This window comes from Mycteria americana, chromosome 8, assembly GCF_035582795.1.
Source record: "Mycteria americana isolate JAX WOST 10 ecotype Jacksonville Zoo and Gardens chromosome 8, USCA_MyAme_1.0, whole genome shotgun sequence".
Taxonomy (NCBI): domain Eukaryota; kingdom Metazoa; phylum Chordata; class Aves; order Ciconiiformes; family Ciconiidae; genus Mycteria; species Mycteria americana.
The window spans coordinates 39,528,997-39,544,156 of NC_134372.1; the positions used below are offsets into that span (position 1 = coordinate 39,528,997).

At 36.8% G+C, this 15,160-nt stretch overlaps 1 protein-coding gene across 2 annotated transcripts in view; it reads left to right on the top strand.

Moving 5' to 3' along the window:
• The window catches only part of NAE1 (NEDD8 activating enzyme E1 subunit 1), a 15,581-nt gene continuing 421 nt past the window's right edge, over positions 1–15,160 (top strand). The window contains exons 1-19 of one of the 2 annotated variants that reach the window (XM_075510822.1): positions 1–134; positions 1,354–1,457; positions 1,550–1,610; positions 2,545–2,575; positions 3,166–3,237; positions 3,538–3,617; positions 4,845–4,954; positions 5,309–5,418; positions 6,007–6,069; positions 6,328–6,391; positions 7,533–7,624; positions 8,934–8,993; positions 9,080–9,213; positions 10,820–10,895; positions 11,246–11,285; positions 12,327–12,413; positions 13,435–13,527; positions 13,958–14,072; positions 14,148–14,197. In XM_075510822.1, the coding sequence (XP_075366937.1) occupies positions 79–134; positions 1,354–1,457; positions 1,550–1,610; positions 2,545–2,575; positions 3,166–3,237; positions 3,538–3,617; positions 4,845–4,954; positions 5,309–5,418; positions 6,007–6,069; positions 6,328–6,391; positions 7,533–7,624; positions 8,934–8,993; positions 9,080–9,213; positions 10,820–10,895; positions 11,246–11,285; positions 12,327–12,413; positions 13,435–13,527; positions 13,958–14,072; positions 14,148–14,197 (1,498 nt within the window). In that variant the 5' untranslated portion in view covers positions 1–78. Of the gene's footprint in view, positions 135–1,348; positions 1,458–1,549; positions 1,615–2,544; positions 2,576–3,165; positions 3,238–3,537; positions 3,618–4,844; positions 4,955–5,308; positions 5,419–6,006; positions 6,070–6,327; positions 6,392–7,532; positions 7,625–8,933; positions 8,994–9,079; positions 9,214–10,819; positions 10,896–11,245; positions 11,286–12,326; positions 12,414–13,434; positions 13,528–13,957; positions 14,073–14,147; positions 14,198–15,160 lie in introns of those variants that run through there. The other variant, XM_075510823.1, reaches the window with a different exon arrangement.

Here is a 15,160-nt window from a genome sequence, read left to right on the forward strand (position 1 = left end):
AAGGGTCCCGCGGCCCGGCGCCTCCGCGCATGCGTCCGCCCGCGCCTGCGCAGCGGCTGGCGGGGGGAGCGTGCGGCAATGGCGCAGCCGGGCAGGGCCAGTCTCAAGGAGCAGAGATACGACCGGCAGCTGAGGTAGCGCGGCGGGGGCTGCTGCCTGCCCCGCTGCCGAGCTGCTGGGGGCTGCCCGGGCTCCGCGGGGCTGTCGCCGGCCTGGCCTGGCCTGGCCTGGCCTGGCCTGGCCTGGCCGGGCGGAGAGCCGGCTGCCGCGGCGCCTGGCCCCGCCTGTCGCTGCAGGCCGGGCCGGGGGCGGCGGGCCGCGCTCCTGCGGCTCTGGTGCCCGTTCGAGCGACAGGCCTCCTCCGCGGCCGCTTGTAGGGAGAGGCGCGGCCCGCCTGGGGCTGCGCTGTGCGGGCAGGGCCGCTCGCCGCTGCCCGCTGAGGTGCCGGGGGGCGGCAGCCGCCGGCTCCGGCCGCCCGGGCCGTGCCCTGTGGTGCCGGGAGGAGCCCGTGGAGGGGCGGAGGCCGTGTCCGGACCAGGCGTGCTGCTGTGGGCCCGTCGCTAATGGGGTTCGCCGAGCAGCTGCGTGGATGTTTGTGCCGGCGTAGGGGAGAAAGGCAGGAAAGAGCAAAGTTGAACGAGAGAACGGCGGCTTGTGCTGGAGCCAGCCGCTGTTTGAGCGTGGCACGGGCGAATTGTCGCATGCTTGCCTGCGCTTGAAAGCCTGAGTAGTAGTTACAGTGCTTTGCTGTGTCCCTTCAGTAACTTTCTCTTCTGCAGCTGAAGAGAGTAAAATTACTGCCCGTGTGAAATCAGTGCGGCGTTTGTGGCTGAGTACAGTCAGGTCCCGATTTCAGCCTGAGTATTACTTTACAGATGTCTTAAATACATTACCAAACTCATCAAGACTGATTTCCTTCTGCTTATATGTTTCAGTGTCTTGCATTATAAAAAATATCAAAACGTATTGTTTATAATAAAGCTTACAAAAAAAGAGAGCATTCAGTTTTAGGACGAAATTGTGTAAGGAGTGTGTTGACCCATGCTGATTTCTAAGAAGTGAAATATGTTACAACAGAAAAAGGTGTCTGTGTTCATGTGGTGTAGATATAAAGATGGAGAAAATGAAAGGTCAGTAAAATTGGGTTGCTCTTTAGAAAGTTTCAAGTTTGTCACAGGTTTTCCTAAGGAAGGCTTATTTTTGTTAGTGCTATTTAGCCCCTCTCAACAGTGGATGGAAAGTAGTATGCTAGCCTCCATTTGTGATCGCTTAATTTTTTTTCATTTCTTTATATGGGCTTTAAAATCTAAAATGAAATCATTTGAGAATGTTTCTGTTTCCATCCTGATATAGATTGTGGGGTGACCATGGACAAGAAGCTTTAGAATCTGCCCATGTTTGTGTGATAAATGCAACAGCGACAGGAACCGAAATACTCAAAAACTTAGTGCTACCAGGTATGCGGATATCCTTTCTGTATTTTGTTTGTAATGTAGCTGATAATTTCATAATGCTTAGTTATTCATAGTAATTTTTTTTCCCCCCCAAGGTATTGGTTCTTTTACAATTGTCGATGGGAATCGGGTCTCTGGAGAAGATGTTGGAAATAAGTAGGTTTGTTGCTAGTTTCTGATACAAATTGAGAACTAACAGGGTTTCATAAGTAGTTCCATCTCTATACTTGTTAAGAAATCCTGTAAAATTCTTAATTTTAAAAGCCTCTATATATTTCTCCAGGTCTTTTGTGGTTTTGGATGTTCACATTATATACAGCATGCATAATTCATTTTGATATTAGCTGCTAATTTTACATAGTTTTTTTAGTTGCTGTTTTTGTATCTTACAGGTCTGTTTGCTTCACTCACCGAGTTTATAAAGACGATGGTCTACTCGATATAAAAATATTTTAAAATAACTTGTTTGCTGTAATCTTGAAATATGACAATGCAAGATTTGCTTGTGTTTCAGCGTGGCTAAATGTATTTTCCATAATTTTGGTGATGAAATAACTTACTTTTCATTAGCTTGTGAAACTGTGACTGATAGCCATTTATTAGCCTTCATAGCTTTGAAAGGCTGTGCGCAGCAGGGGAAAGGATAAGAAACTTCACAAATCCTATAAAAAATAATTTGTTTACTAATTCTAGATCACATTCTCTTATGGATCAGGTAGAAACCTACAAATATCTGTCTACCTACAGGGGTTATATGTGGGGGAAGGATATTCCATTACATGAAGAAATGAGTACTAATGGGTCTTTAATTAGCCTAATGAAAAAGAATCTGCAGTATGATCCTGCCTTCTAGAGGAGTTTGGCATGTCTCATTTTTCAGATTTGTGGCTCAGGCATTGGAAAGTTTCCTGAAGGAACTGATCATGAGGGAAATATTACAGTGGTGGGGAGAAGAAAAGCAGATTTAAGGGAGAACTCAGTTTGTTGTGTATGAGAGTCAGCAACATATTCTGCACTACAAAATATAGCTTAATGTTGTTTGTCTTCAAAATAAAACTTCACATATAACTCTTTCTTGTCTCATTTTCAGTTTCTTTCTACAAAAAAGCCATATTGGTCAGGTAAGGAGATAACAAATGTCACTTTAGGTGTATTGAAAGCATGAAAGTATTGAGTAAATACTCAAATGTAGTATTATGAGTAATGCTAAAAACATGTATGTATAGGTTAAAATCTATTTATTCTTTGACAAAATTCCCCATGCTTACTTTTTAGTTGCTCATAAGTGAGAAGATAAGCTCAATTCTGGCAAGATTGAATGGAAAAAATGAACAGGGTATGGTTAAGAATCTTTGGAAGGATAAGGAAGAGAATTGTGGTTGAAGGAGTAAAGCTAAGAGTAGAGAGGTGGATGGGGAAAAAATCACGACAGAGTACAAAAGGCATAGGTAACTCTGGAAATTAATAAATAGCTGTCACATAATTTTTGCTTTTAAAATGGTATTACTGAAAATGGTCTGAAACAAGTGCCTGCTGTTACGGGACTTATTTTTTCTTCAGATAAGCAAGGCTTGGAATAAGAAAGCCTAGCTTATGAGGAAGTCTTTTTTTTTTTTTTTTTTTTTTTAAAGCATGTAGCATATGTAGAACTGATATACTGTATAAATTACATTTCAAGAGATGAAACATTGTTTTTATTGTTCTGAAACAGAATCGTGCCCAGAGTGCCACTGAGCTCTTGCAAGAATTGAATAATGAAGTTTCTGGAAACTTTGTCGAAGAGGTTTGTTTTCCTAAATTGGTTGTAGGTTTCTTGTTATACAGTGTAATAAAAGTAGGAAATAACAGCTATGTGTTGTCTTTGTAATGTTGCAGTTTAAGTAGCTTCATGATAAAACAACATTTGGGGAAGAAGATCTTAAGTTATTTGCAAAAGTCAATTTGTTTTTTAAATGTTATTTTATAACTTTATTGTAATTTTATAGCTTTCACTTAACACTTTACATTGAGTGTTGAACAGACTTGCTGTGTATTCACAAGTTTTCACAGTGTCTCCTGACATTTTTTTTTTCCTACTATTTAGAGTCCAGAAAATCTTCTAGACAATGACCCTTCCTTTTTTAATCGGTTTAACTTGGTGGTTGCAACGCAATTACCAGAAAGGTAAAGAATCATGTAATTTGTTTGTTTGTTTTCATTCAGTTGTAAAAGCAGTTTTCAATTGCAGGCATATTCTTGCAGGAAAACTTAAGCAAAACAGAACTCTGTCGTTGTGAAGGAAAGTTACAGTAAATGTGGCATTTTTCTGTGGACCTTTTTATATGTTAATACATAGCTTAAAATCTCTTTCAGATCCATGCCTGACTCCTAGGTGGTGTCTCCAGGAGTATTTGTCTATGTTAAGTACTCTTTTGTAGTGAAAGTTGTTTCTGGCCCAAAATCGCTATAACAAGTATTCTTCTTGTGTAAAACCTAACAGATAATAGGAGCTGTGATACCTTTATATTTTTGCAAATGTATTTTATCGTTTGTGTAGGTCTTTCCATTTTACCCATGTATGTAATTATATTGCCCATATAAACTTTGTCAAGACCAGAAGTTCTTGATTTTTTTTTTTTACATTTTTTTACCTCTTCCTGCTGAGAGGCTTCTTGCATGCTGCCTTCCAGTAAACAGTACAGGTGAAAAATGACAGCTCTCATTGACAGAGTATTGAGAAATGACAGAGTATTGTCATTGTCTGAGTAATTTCTGAGTATTGTCTGAGTAATGACAGAGTATTGAAAAACTTGGGGGAGAAGCGCGTGCTTCTGTTTCCATAGACAAGCTGCTTCCACAGAGGCAAGAGGTTGCTGGATAGATGAATAGTTAAATCTTCCTTTTGTAAGGAAGTGCCTGTTGTTCATAGTTCATATATTTCTCCCTCCCCCTACTTACAGAGGAGCTAGAGATACTGTCTCTTACAGAAATAAGAGCCAACTTGCCTGTTGGAAGTGGTGATTCCCTTGCAGGCGTTCGTGAATAAGAGTATTTCTTATGTGCCATTCAAAAACCTCTGATTGGAATCGCCCCTACTGGAAGTTATGTTAGTGCAACACATGGATGTAATTCTTTTTTTCTTTCTTTCACAATTCATTGAAGTTTTTTGTTTAATTGATATTTGGGAGGATGGAGTTAAGTAAGCTAATGGATAAATATATTTCTAACCTAGTGTAAATTCATGTATAAAATCAATCACCTTATATGTGCTTAGAATCATAATACCGCAGTTCTCTCATAGGAAACTTCTCTTTCACAAGTGACTTGTATAAGAATTAACTTTATAGTTAACTGTTATCCTCTTGTACATCTGAAAAAAAAAAAACCCAAAAAAAATGTTTTTCCTTACAGTACATTGCTGCGCTTGGCTGAACTTCTCTGGAATTCTAATGTTCCTCTGCTGGTCTGCAGGACTTATGGACTGGTTGGTTATATGAGAGTCATTATTAAAGAACATACAGGTTAGAGGGTTTTCAGAGATAAACGACTTTTCTAAAAGGTTTAAAGTGTCAATATGTAATGTAACTTGGATTACCCCCCCCCATCTTCATCTTGTGATGTATTTAGTGTTTGTTAAGTCTTATGCGGTTTGCAGTTCATTACCAGGAGCATTCTTTGGGGATTGCATAGAAATTATGGACTACAACAAATAGTAAAATTGAAGATTATCCTGACATTAAAGTTAACTTACACAAAAAACTTACTTTGAGAATCAACCAGTTAAACAAGCAGATGGTGCACTGTATTTGATATATAGCTCTGTTTTGAAGCCCGGACATAAAACTGTGAAATGCATTGTGTAATTTTTTTCACAGTTGTTGAATCTCATCCTGACAATATGTTAGAAGACCTGAGACTGGACAAACCATTTCCAGAACTGAGGGAGCACGTTCAGTCTTATGACTTGGATCATATGGACAAAAAGGTTGGTGTGTGGTTTGCACTATGTGCTCTGAGACAGATGCAGGCATAGAACGGGGATTCTATGAAAATGACTCTTGGCAGATGACTTTTCGATGCCGAGTCTCACCTGAGCAGGGCAACTGTAGAATCAGTCATGAGGTACTATTTTTGGCCTCTGCCCTGGATGTTACAGTCTGTATTTAAATCTTAAGGAAGTGGGGGTCTTGGGAAGTAAGGAATATTCTTGGACAACTTGATTTTTTTTAGATTGATTTCCCCTCACCCCCCCCTTTTCTATTATTTTTATGATTACCTACTGCTGCAGAGTTTTGCAGTGTGGGTATTGGTGCATAACGTAAGTTCCACTCCAGAAAAATACTGGAGAACTCTGCTCAGCCACCATTCTTTTAAGTAAAGGAATAATAACTTAGTAGTTTGTTTTATAGTAGTTAAGAGAATGTTATTTCTGAATCAAAATCTGGAACGTGACCTGTGTTTTTACAAGAACGGAAGGGATGTTAGGAGTTTACATTTAAAATAGGTTTTTAATTTGTCTCCTGTTTTCATCTTTTCTCAACTTGACAAAGATTTCTCTGCTGTTCAATTACAGGACCATAGCCACACTCCATGGATTGTGATTGTAGCCAAGTATCTAACAAAGTGGTTCAACGAGGTATATTGCAAAACTGGATGAGTCATCAATCTATTATTATTATTATTATTACTTTAGAGATGTCTTTTCTAAACTAGATTATTATTTTGGCAATGTGTAACAAATAAAACAAGGTGGAATCATAAAAAAATTTACTAATTTAAATACAAGTGAATGTATGTGAACAATGACAAACTCTATAGAGTTCAGCAGTCTGAACACAATGAGGTTAGTAGTAGATACTTTAAAGACAAAATGTTTTTGTGTTTTTAAATTTAGAAAAGTGATCAGTTGCCGAAGAGTTACAAAGAAAAAGAAGCCTTCAGACAACTGATTCGGCAAGGTAATGTATGTCCTAGGAGTCACTTACTCATACTGGCAGAAAAATATAAGGCAATATCTGAAAAATACTCAGAAGTTCTGTCAGGGTTAATTTATGAAAGTCTGCTGGCATATACAGTACTATTCTTCCACGAAGTGATTGTTGTATACAGGTGGATCTTAAAATCCCAGATTTGTTTATAAATGCAGTTTGGCAGCGTTCTTACTGTTTACTGTTTAAGAGTATGTTTTGATTTGGGTGGGAGGAGAGGCCTTAAGAGAAAATCCTGTAGAAAATGCTGATGTTTAACGTGGAAAATGTGACAAAGAGGAAAGCCAGTGGCTTTTAACATTGAAATTATTATTAACTGCAAGTATTTGGTTGGTCATTTGACCCACCAAACTGTTGGTAATCATTGCAGTTCTAAATAACTAGTCTAGAGAGAGAGAGAAAGATTATGTAGCTACTGAATACACTGTAACCAGTATGTGAATAGACTTCATTTTTGCAGATGTTTCTGTCTAATACCCTTTGTGGGTGCTAAAATTAATGGGACATTTTTAAGATCTAGAAATACATTGTCTTAAATGATTGTAGAATAAAAACATAAACTGAATTTTTGGTATTTCCTCATTTAAAGATGGCCTGTGTGCAAATTGCTGAGTGGTTCTGTCATCCTTATACCCAGGTTGGGCTAGGGAACTGATCTGATCTGTGGTAATCACCTTTGGTTGAATTAGGTGTTTAGTGGAGTCCGTTACTTGGCCTGGCTTGCTGTGTTGGTTCATAAGCATTTGCCAAATTTGACAAAAAAAACCCCCACACAACATGACCAGGGATGGGAAAGAGAGTTGAATTGCCTTTTTACTACAATCTACATTAATTTAGTGATTATGAAACTTTACTCTTTCTCATACAAATAAACTGATATTTTTGTGATAAGTAACTTCTGTTTAACATCACAGGGAAATTAATCACATGCAGAATGTCTGTGTAGTTAGTTTTATCAGTACATATTACTGGTAATTCAATTTTTTGTTGATTAGTTATTATGCCACAAATACATCCAAAGGCAGTCTGCTCTGTTGGTAAGACCTAAATGATGAGATGTAATTCAGGGGATTGTGTATTTTTAGGTTTTTTTGTTTGTTTGTTTAATAAGGTATCTTAAAGAATGAAAATGGGACCCCAGAAGATGAGGAAAACTTTGAAGAAGCTATAAAAAATGTGAACACAGCATTAAATACCACAGAGGTAAAATAAACATTTATATGACAAATTTGAAGAAATTTCAACTACCTCATTTTTTCAGAACATATTATGCATTTGTAGGACAGGAATTCCATTTGCAACATTTATATTTAGGTAAAACAGGATTAGTACAATTTTTAAAATTGAAATAACATGTAGTAAAATAGACCTAGACTAGGTGGCACTGTAACTGATGGAAATCATTTTATTTCCTTGCTCATGCAAGGAAGCTACATTTCCTTCCTGAAGACTTGAATTCAAGTATAGAATGAGTCAGTAACCAGAGTTTGTTAGTAGTGTATTCCTGTCCTATACTTCAGATTTTCTTTTGCAGATTAAACTGTAAAGTGCTTGGTACAATTACAAAGAATTAGCAGTTACTGGTGTGGATGATGTCCTATTTAAATACATTGCTAGGAGAGAGACTCAGAAAGCATTTGTTGAAATTGTGCTATATTGAAGCTGCTTGCACTAGTATTTATTCCTTATAGAAATGAAGTGCTGCAAGGGACCTTTGACTCAGCAAATTCAGTACTTTCCTCTTGAAGAAACATATTACGAAATTCCTTTCATAAACTGATCAAGCTTAAAAACATGAGAAGTGAAGTTTTCATTGTTTTTAAATAATTCTGAAGTAGTAACTCATGGTTTAGAATTGACCTCTGATTTCCTTAATCTCTCATCCATGGTAAACTGCAAAAGCCGCATGAGGTAAAAGCACATTCTGTGCTTTTTTCTAGATTACATTCCAATTTTATTTGAACTGTGCTGATCCTTGCTTGGACAGTTATGTTAAATCTCCCAAGAAAGCAGCAGCTAAAACTTAGTGCTGACATGTGAGCCACTACAAGCCGTGTCCGAACTATTGGTGATTTATTTCAGTTTATGTGCCAGACTGAACTGCAGCAGTTAAGGAGTGAAAACACTCTCACTTTTGCAGCCCCTCTTCACTTCCCTGGCCTTTTTGCTGCTGTGTCTTTAGCAGGTAGGATGGGCAGCCGGGACTGTTAGTACCTTTTGCTGATGGCTGCTACCAGCTTTTTAAAAATCTTACATATAGAAGATGGAAATAAGGTGAGATTTTGTTCGTAACATTCATCTTGATCAGAAGCATGTGCCGTGTTCTCAGGCAGTGCTACTATTTGAAATATGTCTGAGAAGCACTGACTATGTAAGATTGAGAAGAGATTTGGGTATGAAACTCTGAGGTCACTTAGAGTTGGATCACCTATGTAATGAGTGTTGAGATAATTCAAGAAATCAAAAGTCAAGTAAATACAAACCCAATTTTGTTTTGGTTTTTTTTTCATAGATTCCAAGATGCATTGAAGAGATTTTTAATGATGATTGCTGCATAAATCTCACAGAGCAGGTAATGAGTAATTAAGGGTAAGACTTAAATGTAGAAGCAGCATCATAAATAATATTTGTGTACATGATTCTTTTGTGCATTCGCAGTCACCCTCCTTCTGGATTTTGACTCGAGCTGTAAAGGAATTTGTGGCAAATGAGGGGCAAGGAAGCTTGCCTGTCCGGGGCACTATTCCTGATATGATAGCAGACTCCAATAAATTTATCAAATTGCAAAGTGTGTAAGTATACAATTTTTTCTTTAATAGTTACTAATGGTAGTAAATGGTGATGAGTTCACACCTCACAAAGTGCATGAATTCCTGTATTAAAAAAAAAGTGTGTATGTGGGACTGGGGTGAGGAGGGGTGTGGGAAGCATGGCAGGCTGGGGCTGTCTGCTCCCTGTGTAGATGCTGTCTGCTGTTTGGAACCAGGGCTGAAGCCTTCAGTGCATCCCAGTGTCCTAAGGCTGGGTAGTAAGTGATCACTTTTCTTAGTTTCAGATCTAGTAAAGACCTTCCTATAGATAGTAGATACCACAGCCCAGCTACTGCTGTCCGAAGCAAATTGTTGTTTAAACACAGCCTTTGGTTTTTCTCCTCAATATGTATGTCAACCTGGTTACAGGACTCCTAGTTTCCTAGATATTTAATTCTAATTAATGCCCTTTGAAGGGATTGCTTGGTAGGTAAGGAAGAGTGTGAATGAACATTAACTGTAAATTCTAAACAGCATCAGTGTGGATCAAGATTTTAGGAAGGCCATCTTTGAATGCATGTATTCTCAACATGAACTTACTATTCCTGTGCATGCTGGACATGATGCAAATTGTTGGGCCAAAAAGACTTTCTTACAGTGTTACCACATTTTCTCTGCAGTTGATTGCTGCTTCTTCCTTTTTTTATCTTTAAAATGAAGCAGTATCTTGCAGAAGACTTTGTTATATTGTCTGTGCAATTGTACTGTTGAATTGTTCAAACAGGAAAGTATTATTTCTAATGGATTTTGATTGTTTCTCCATAGATTCTGAAACACAACCTCTACTAGAAAAAGGATAGTGTTAACACTTAATAGTGTTTACTAATCAAAATGAAATCTGTAATTTTAGAGGTGCATTCCTCAGAACTGTGACAAATAGCATTAAAATGATGGATATAAAAATACAAATCTGTTACATGTCTAAAATAATTGATTGCTGTTGCTCCATGGAAGTTACTCTGTATAATCACAGTAAAGCCAAGAACTTGTATCATGATTTTGCTAAATGAAACTGTAATTGCTTGAATTTGCACAGATACCCTAATTTGTAAATCTGAATTCTGTAAGCATCACTCCTGAATTTCCGGATCATTATGTACTTCAGTTCTCAATTCCAATAAGTATTACAGGGTTTTAATTCTCAGATAAAACAATTACAGTTCCTTAAGATGAGCTCTTAAATTGAATTTTATTAAATACTGCGTTGTTGTCATTGGTCATGTTTGCATTGTCATAGGTCTTAAAAGAACTAATATACTAAAGTACAGAAATTAATGAAATATTACAAGCCCAATGAAAGACATATAGCTGTTGTTCTGAAACGACTTAATATTCTTCCTCTGACTGTTTGTAGTAATATTGATTTTAATTTTGACCAGTTTCTAAGCCACACATTTTAGTGAACAGCTCAGCCGTGCCAAACAGTCATACAGGGAAGTAGTAAGTGCATTCATGGCCTTGGGGTAGCTCACTTCCATTCATGTGGCTTGTATTTTGTCTTTATATTATAAAAACAAAAAGAAAAGGTCTTCACTGTGAAGTTGATGGCTTTTTGCTGTAATTATTAAGACTTCTTTATTATTAACAGATACCGTGAAAAAGCAAAGAAGGATATTGCTGCTGTGCGTAACCATGCTGCTAAATTGTTACAATCCCTAGGCAAGGTAATTACAAACGTACGGCCATTCTGACAGTATAGAAATATTTTTACTCTGATGTTCTGTACAGAAATAGGTCACAGGAGACAGATACGAAAAGAGAAAGCTTAATTACCTCATTCTCTTCAAAAGTCTTAAGTAAGTTCTAATGAAATTTAATGTCTGTGGTCTGTTTTACTTATCACTTTTGGTTCGGTCATGTAAAAGGCATACAGGGATATATTACTTGCAATTTAAGATACTTTTTTTTTTTTTTTACAAGAATGACTAAGTTATTTCACAATATATGAATATCTCTGAAAGTATAAATTCTCTGGTCATTGTATGTACTGTAATGAGTATATTCTCTCTTGTAGGCACCTGAATCTATTTCAGAGAGAGAATTAAAATTGCTTTGTGAGTATGCTTGGATTCTGTTGCTGTGTTTATGCAAATGATCAAATAATCAAAAACTTTTGAAGGATAATGTAGTTATTAATCAGTAACTCAATCTTTGAATTTTTCAAATGAGCGCTTAGCAGTTGCATCCCTCATCTTCAGTGGAAGTAACAGATGTTCAGCATCTCTCAATAGTGAGTCTATAAAGGTTGGCTTTTAAAAGATAGGATATTTTTTCAGGTCCAAACAACAAGTAGCAGATGCCCTCTACTTTCTGTAATTAGTACTTAATCACTCTTGCCCATTCTGTGATGCTGCCTTCAGAGTGCAGGCTCTGTAAACTTCTGGTAGTCTGAAAAGGTAGAAGACTGATGCAGCAAGTTGTACTGTTGATAGCATTTTAGGTCATATCTGTTCTGGATACGTATACATGTCCACACAGCAGCCTGGCTAAGTCTCCCTGCAACTGGAGAATTTTCCTGTAAGCGTGTAGCCAAGAGCACGCTGTCCCTATGTTGATATATCATTGAGAACCTCGCAGTTCCACAATTTTGAGTGCTGGGTAGTAGCTGCACTTTGGGTTGTTTGATAGTAATGATACAGGAAAAGGACCTTTTCCTTCTCGTAGCTGTACTGTTAGAATATTAATTGAGAATATGTGAGGCAGCGGTAGATGTAGTGGAAGATGAAAAGAGCCCATGTAGATTTGCAGCATGGGAGAGGAAAAAATGAAGTTGATGGCTGTGATTGATTGAATTGCTATAGAAGAGCTACACATGTTGTGAGCTGTTCCATTAACATAGCAGATATGTTTAGATTCTATAAGTAAATAAGCACAAAATATTTCACTAAAATACTTGTGATCATAGACCTAAACGTAGTTTCATAGATTTTTATTACTGCAACCTACCAGAAGAAACAGAAAAGTGTTAAAAAAAAAATTATCATAAGTTTTAGTCTTTTATGTTTAACACATCAGAGATACAGACTTACAAAGACTTACAAATTTGGTGTTGCATTCAAGTCGGTAATGCTCTCCTTTCTGCACCTTCTGCTTAGGCAGCAACTCCGCTTTTCTCCGAGTAGTACGATGTAGATCTCTCTCTGAAGAATACAGTTTAAACACTTTTAACAAGGATGAAATCAGTAAGTACTCCTTTTTGGTGTATACTTTAATTGCATTTTCAACTTGAAATGGTTTTGTGATCAAAAAGAATTGTATGTTACATGTTCTGTTTCATTATGCAGTTTTATAATTTGGCACCAACTAGAAGTACGGGGTTTTTAAGTGTAGAATGTTGAATTTAATTTGATTTTGAAAGGCAAAAATGACCTTACAGATTGATGCATGTTTCAGGTTTTTTATCCTTGCAGATTTTTTTTGATACCACATAAATAAAATGTTGTTTTTTTCAAACTTCCCTTTTCTGTACCTCAGTTATTTCTGACAGAGCTGGAAAGGTGCTTTCACCTGACCAAAGATATGACAATAATTGTCTTGGCCTGTCTCAGCTTATCTTTTCAGTATGTGAACTAGCAAACTAGTAATTGCATTTTATTTTTGAACCTGCATAAAAATAAAAAAAATACACTTTTTGTCAAAGTTTGTTTAAATTAAGCTTATACAAGTCCTCTGAATGTTTTGGACAAAATGTATATACAAAGTGTATACGTTTTGTGTATGCATACGTTTTGTAATGTTTATGTTTAAGTGAAATCTTGAATTAGTTGGTAGTATGCAATGTGATTTAAGTAGTATGAATGTAGAAAGTAGAAAGCTGTATGTTAAGGAATCTAAGACCTGTTTTCTAAGTACAGTCATTACAGTTAAATATATGAAGCATGCATTTCAAATCCCAAAATTATAATTAAGGAATACCCCATTTAATGTTATAGCAGCTGTCAGAGTTGAAATGTGAATATCTTTGCTGAACAGTTTATATCAAATACATACGGTATGGTTTTGTCATACACTCTGGAATCAAAATCATGTATCTGACAGTTGATTCATTGAGATTCTTATTTGCAGGTTGTTTTCATTAAGGTTTCTTTTTACTGCAGATTTTACAGTTTTAAGCACATGGGAAATACTTGATTTCAAGTAATTAAAAACCTTTCTTTTTCCATTTCATCTGTACCGGCTAACCAGTTCTCTTGCTGTTTTCAGTTTCCCATATGGATAACCCAGACAGTGAACTAGTGCTGTACTTGATGTTACGGGCTGTAGATAGATTTTATAAGCAGCATGGTAGATATCCAGGTATGTTGATACCAGAGTTACTTAACATCATCAAAATAAATATAAAGATCCAATAGTTACTGTAATACTACTTATAAACTACAAATACAGCATTAGTTGGGGGGGGTGGTTTCCATATTAATGTAACTTTAAGAATGTGAAAGTTAAAGTGAGAATTTTTTCTCCTTGGGAACTTAAGGAATTTGTCTGAATTGATACCACTGAAATGGGTTGCAGGGATTATGAATCGGTTCAGCTATGCAGTACTTTGTCATTATCATGAGTAACATCAACAGAATATTCAACTATTATTAGCCTGGTATTAATAATTTAATATATTAATTGGCTTAGAAACTTTCGGTAAAATAAAATATTTACACTGCCTTTTAAACCCATTAACTTTGAATATGGTGTTACAGTTCTGTGATGAAAGAGTTAATGTATTTTCCAGGTGTCTACAACTATCAGGTAGAAGATGATATTGGAAAACTAAAGTCATGCCTAACTGGTTTCTTACAAGAACACGGGTTGTCTGTAGTGGTGAAAGATGACTATGTTCATGAGTTGTAAGTATTATATCTTAACTGTCACTTGGTCGGTAAAACTGACCTAAAAATAGTAACTGTTACTTTGCTCTCCAGTTGTCGTTATGGAGCTGCTGAGCCACATGCTATTGCTGCCTTCATGGGAGGTAAGAATGTCACTGTATTTCGAAAGTCCATACAAACAAACCAACCTGCTGTAGTACATACCTGAGTCAGAAGCTCCACTATTTTGATTACTTTGTATTGTCAGAGCACAGACTGTAGTCAAAGGTAGTGTTAGGACAAAATCCTCTCCCTTCATTCTCCAGATGTGACCTCGTATAGTGTATAGAAAAAGTGGACACAGCAAGGGTTTAATGTCAGTAAAAGAAACTAAATAAACATCATAAATAATCTCAGTAGATCAATTCTAGTAGCTTAAAAATGTGTTTAAAAATACAATGCTTGAAAGAGGCTTTGAGTTAAAAAAAAAGGAATAATTGTAGTAATATTAAAATTTAACACAGTACACATCTTCCTTTAACACAGTACACTTAAGTATCTATTAAATATAAATAGCCTTGATTGCTTACCTTAATTCAACCTGTGGGTATTATCAAAAGTAAATATGTTTTAATGGATGCTCAAAATTTATATACCAGTTAACTTATCGTCTTTATTTGGCTTCATGCAGTGCTGAAGATAATTATGTATTAAATACTCTGTGGATGTAGGAATTTTTTTCTGATTAAGTGAAACTTGGTATGTGTAGTGCTTTAGAAAAGTATGTAAAGATAACTTCTGAAGAAATTGCAGAATATTTCATACTAGGAGAACACAAAGGGATCACAGAGAAGTGACCCTTCATTTTATTTTACAGTTTAACTGTACATGATTTTTTTTTTTTTAGTTGAACTTCCCGATTTCATTTAGACAGGTCACAGCCTGTGTGGGTCTGTCTGCTCACGCGTTTTTACTCTGTGTGTGTGTGTATGTACATGTGAAGAGAGAGAGAGAGAGAGAAAGTATATACAGGAAAGTGTATGTAAAGCTAACTACTGAAGTAACCGCTTTGTGAGCCTCTTTTATACTGGGAAGTACTGAAAGGCATTTTTTCCTCCTAGGAGTTG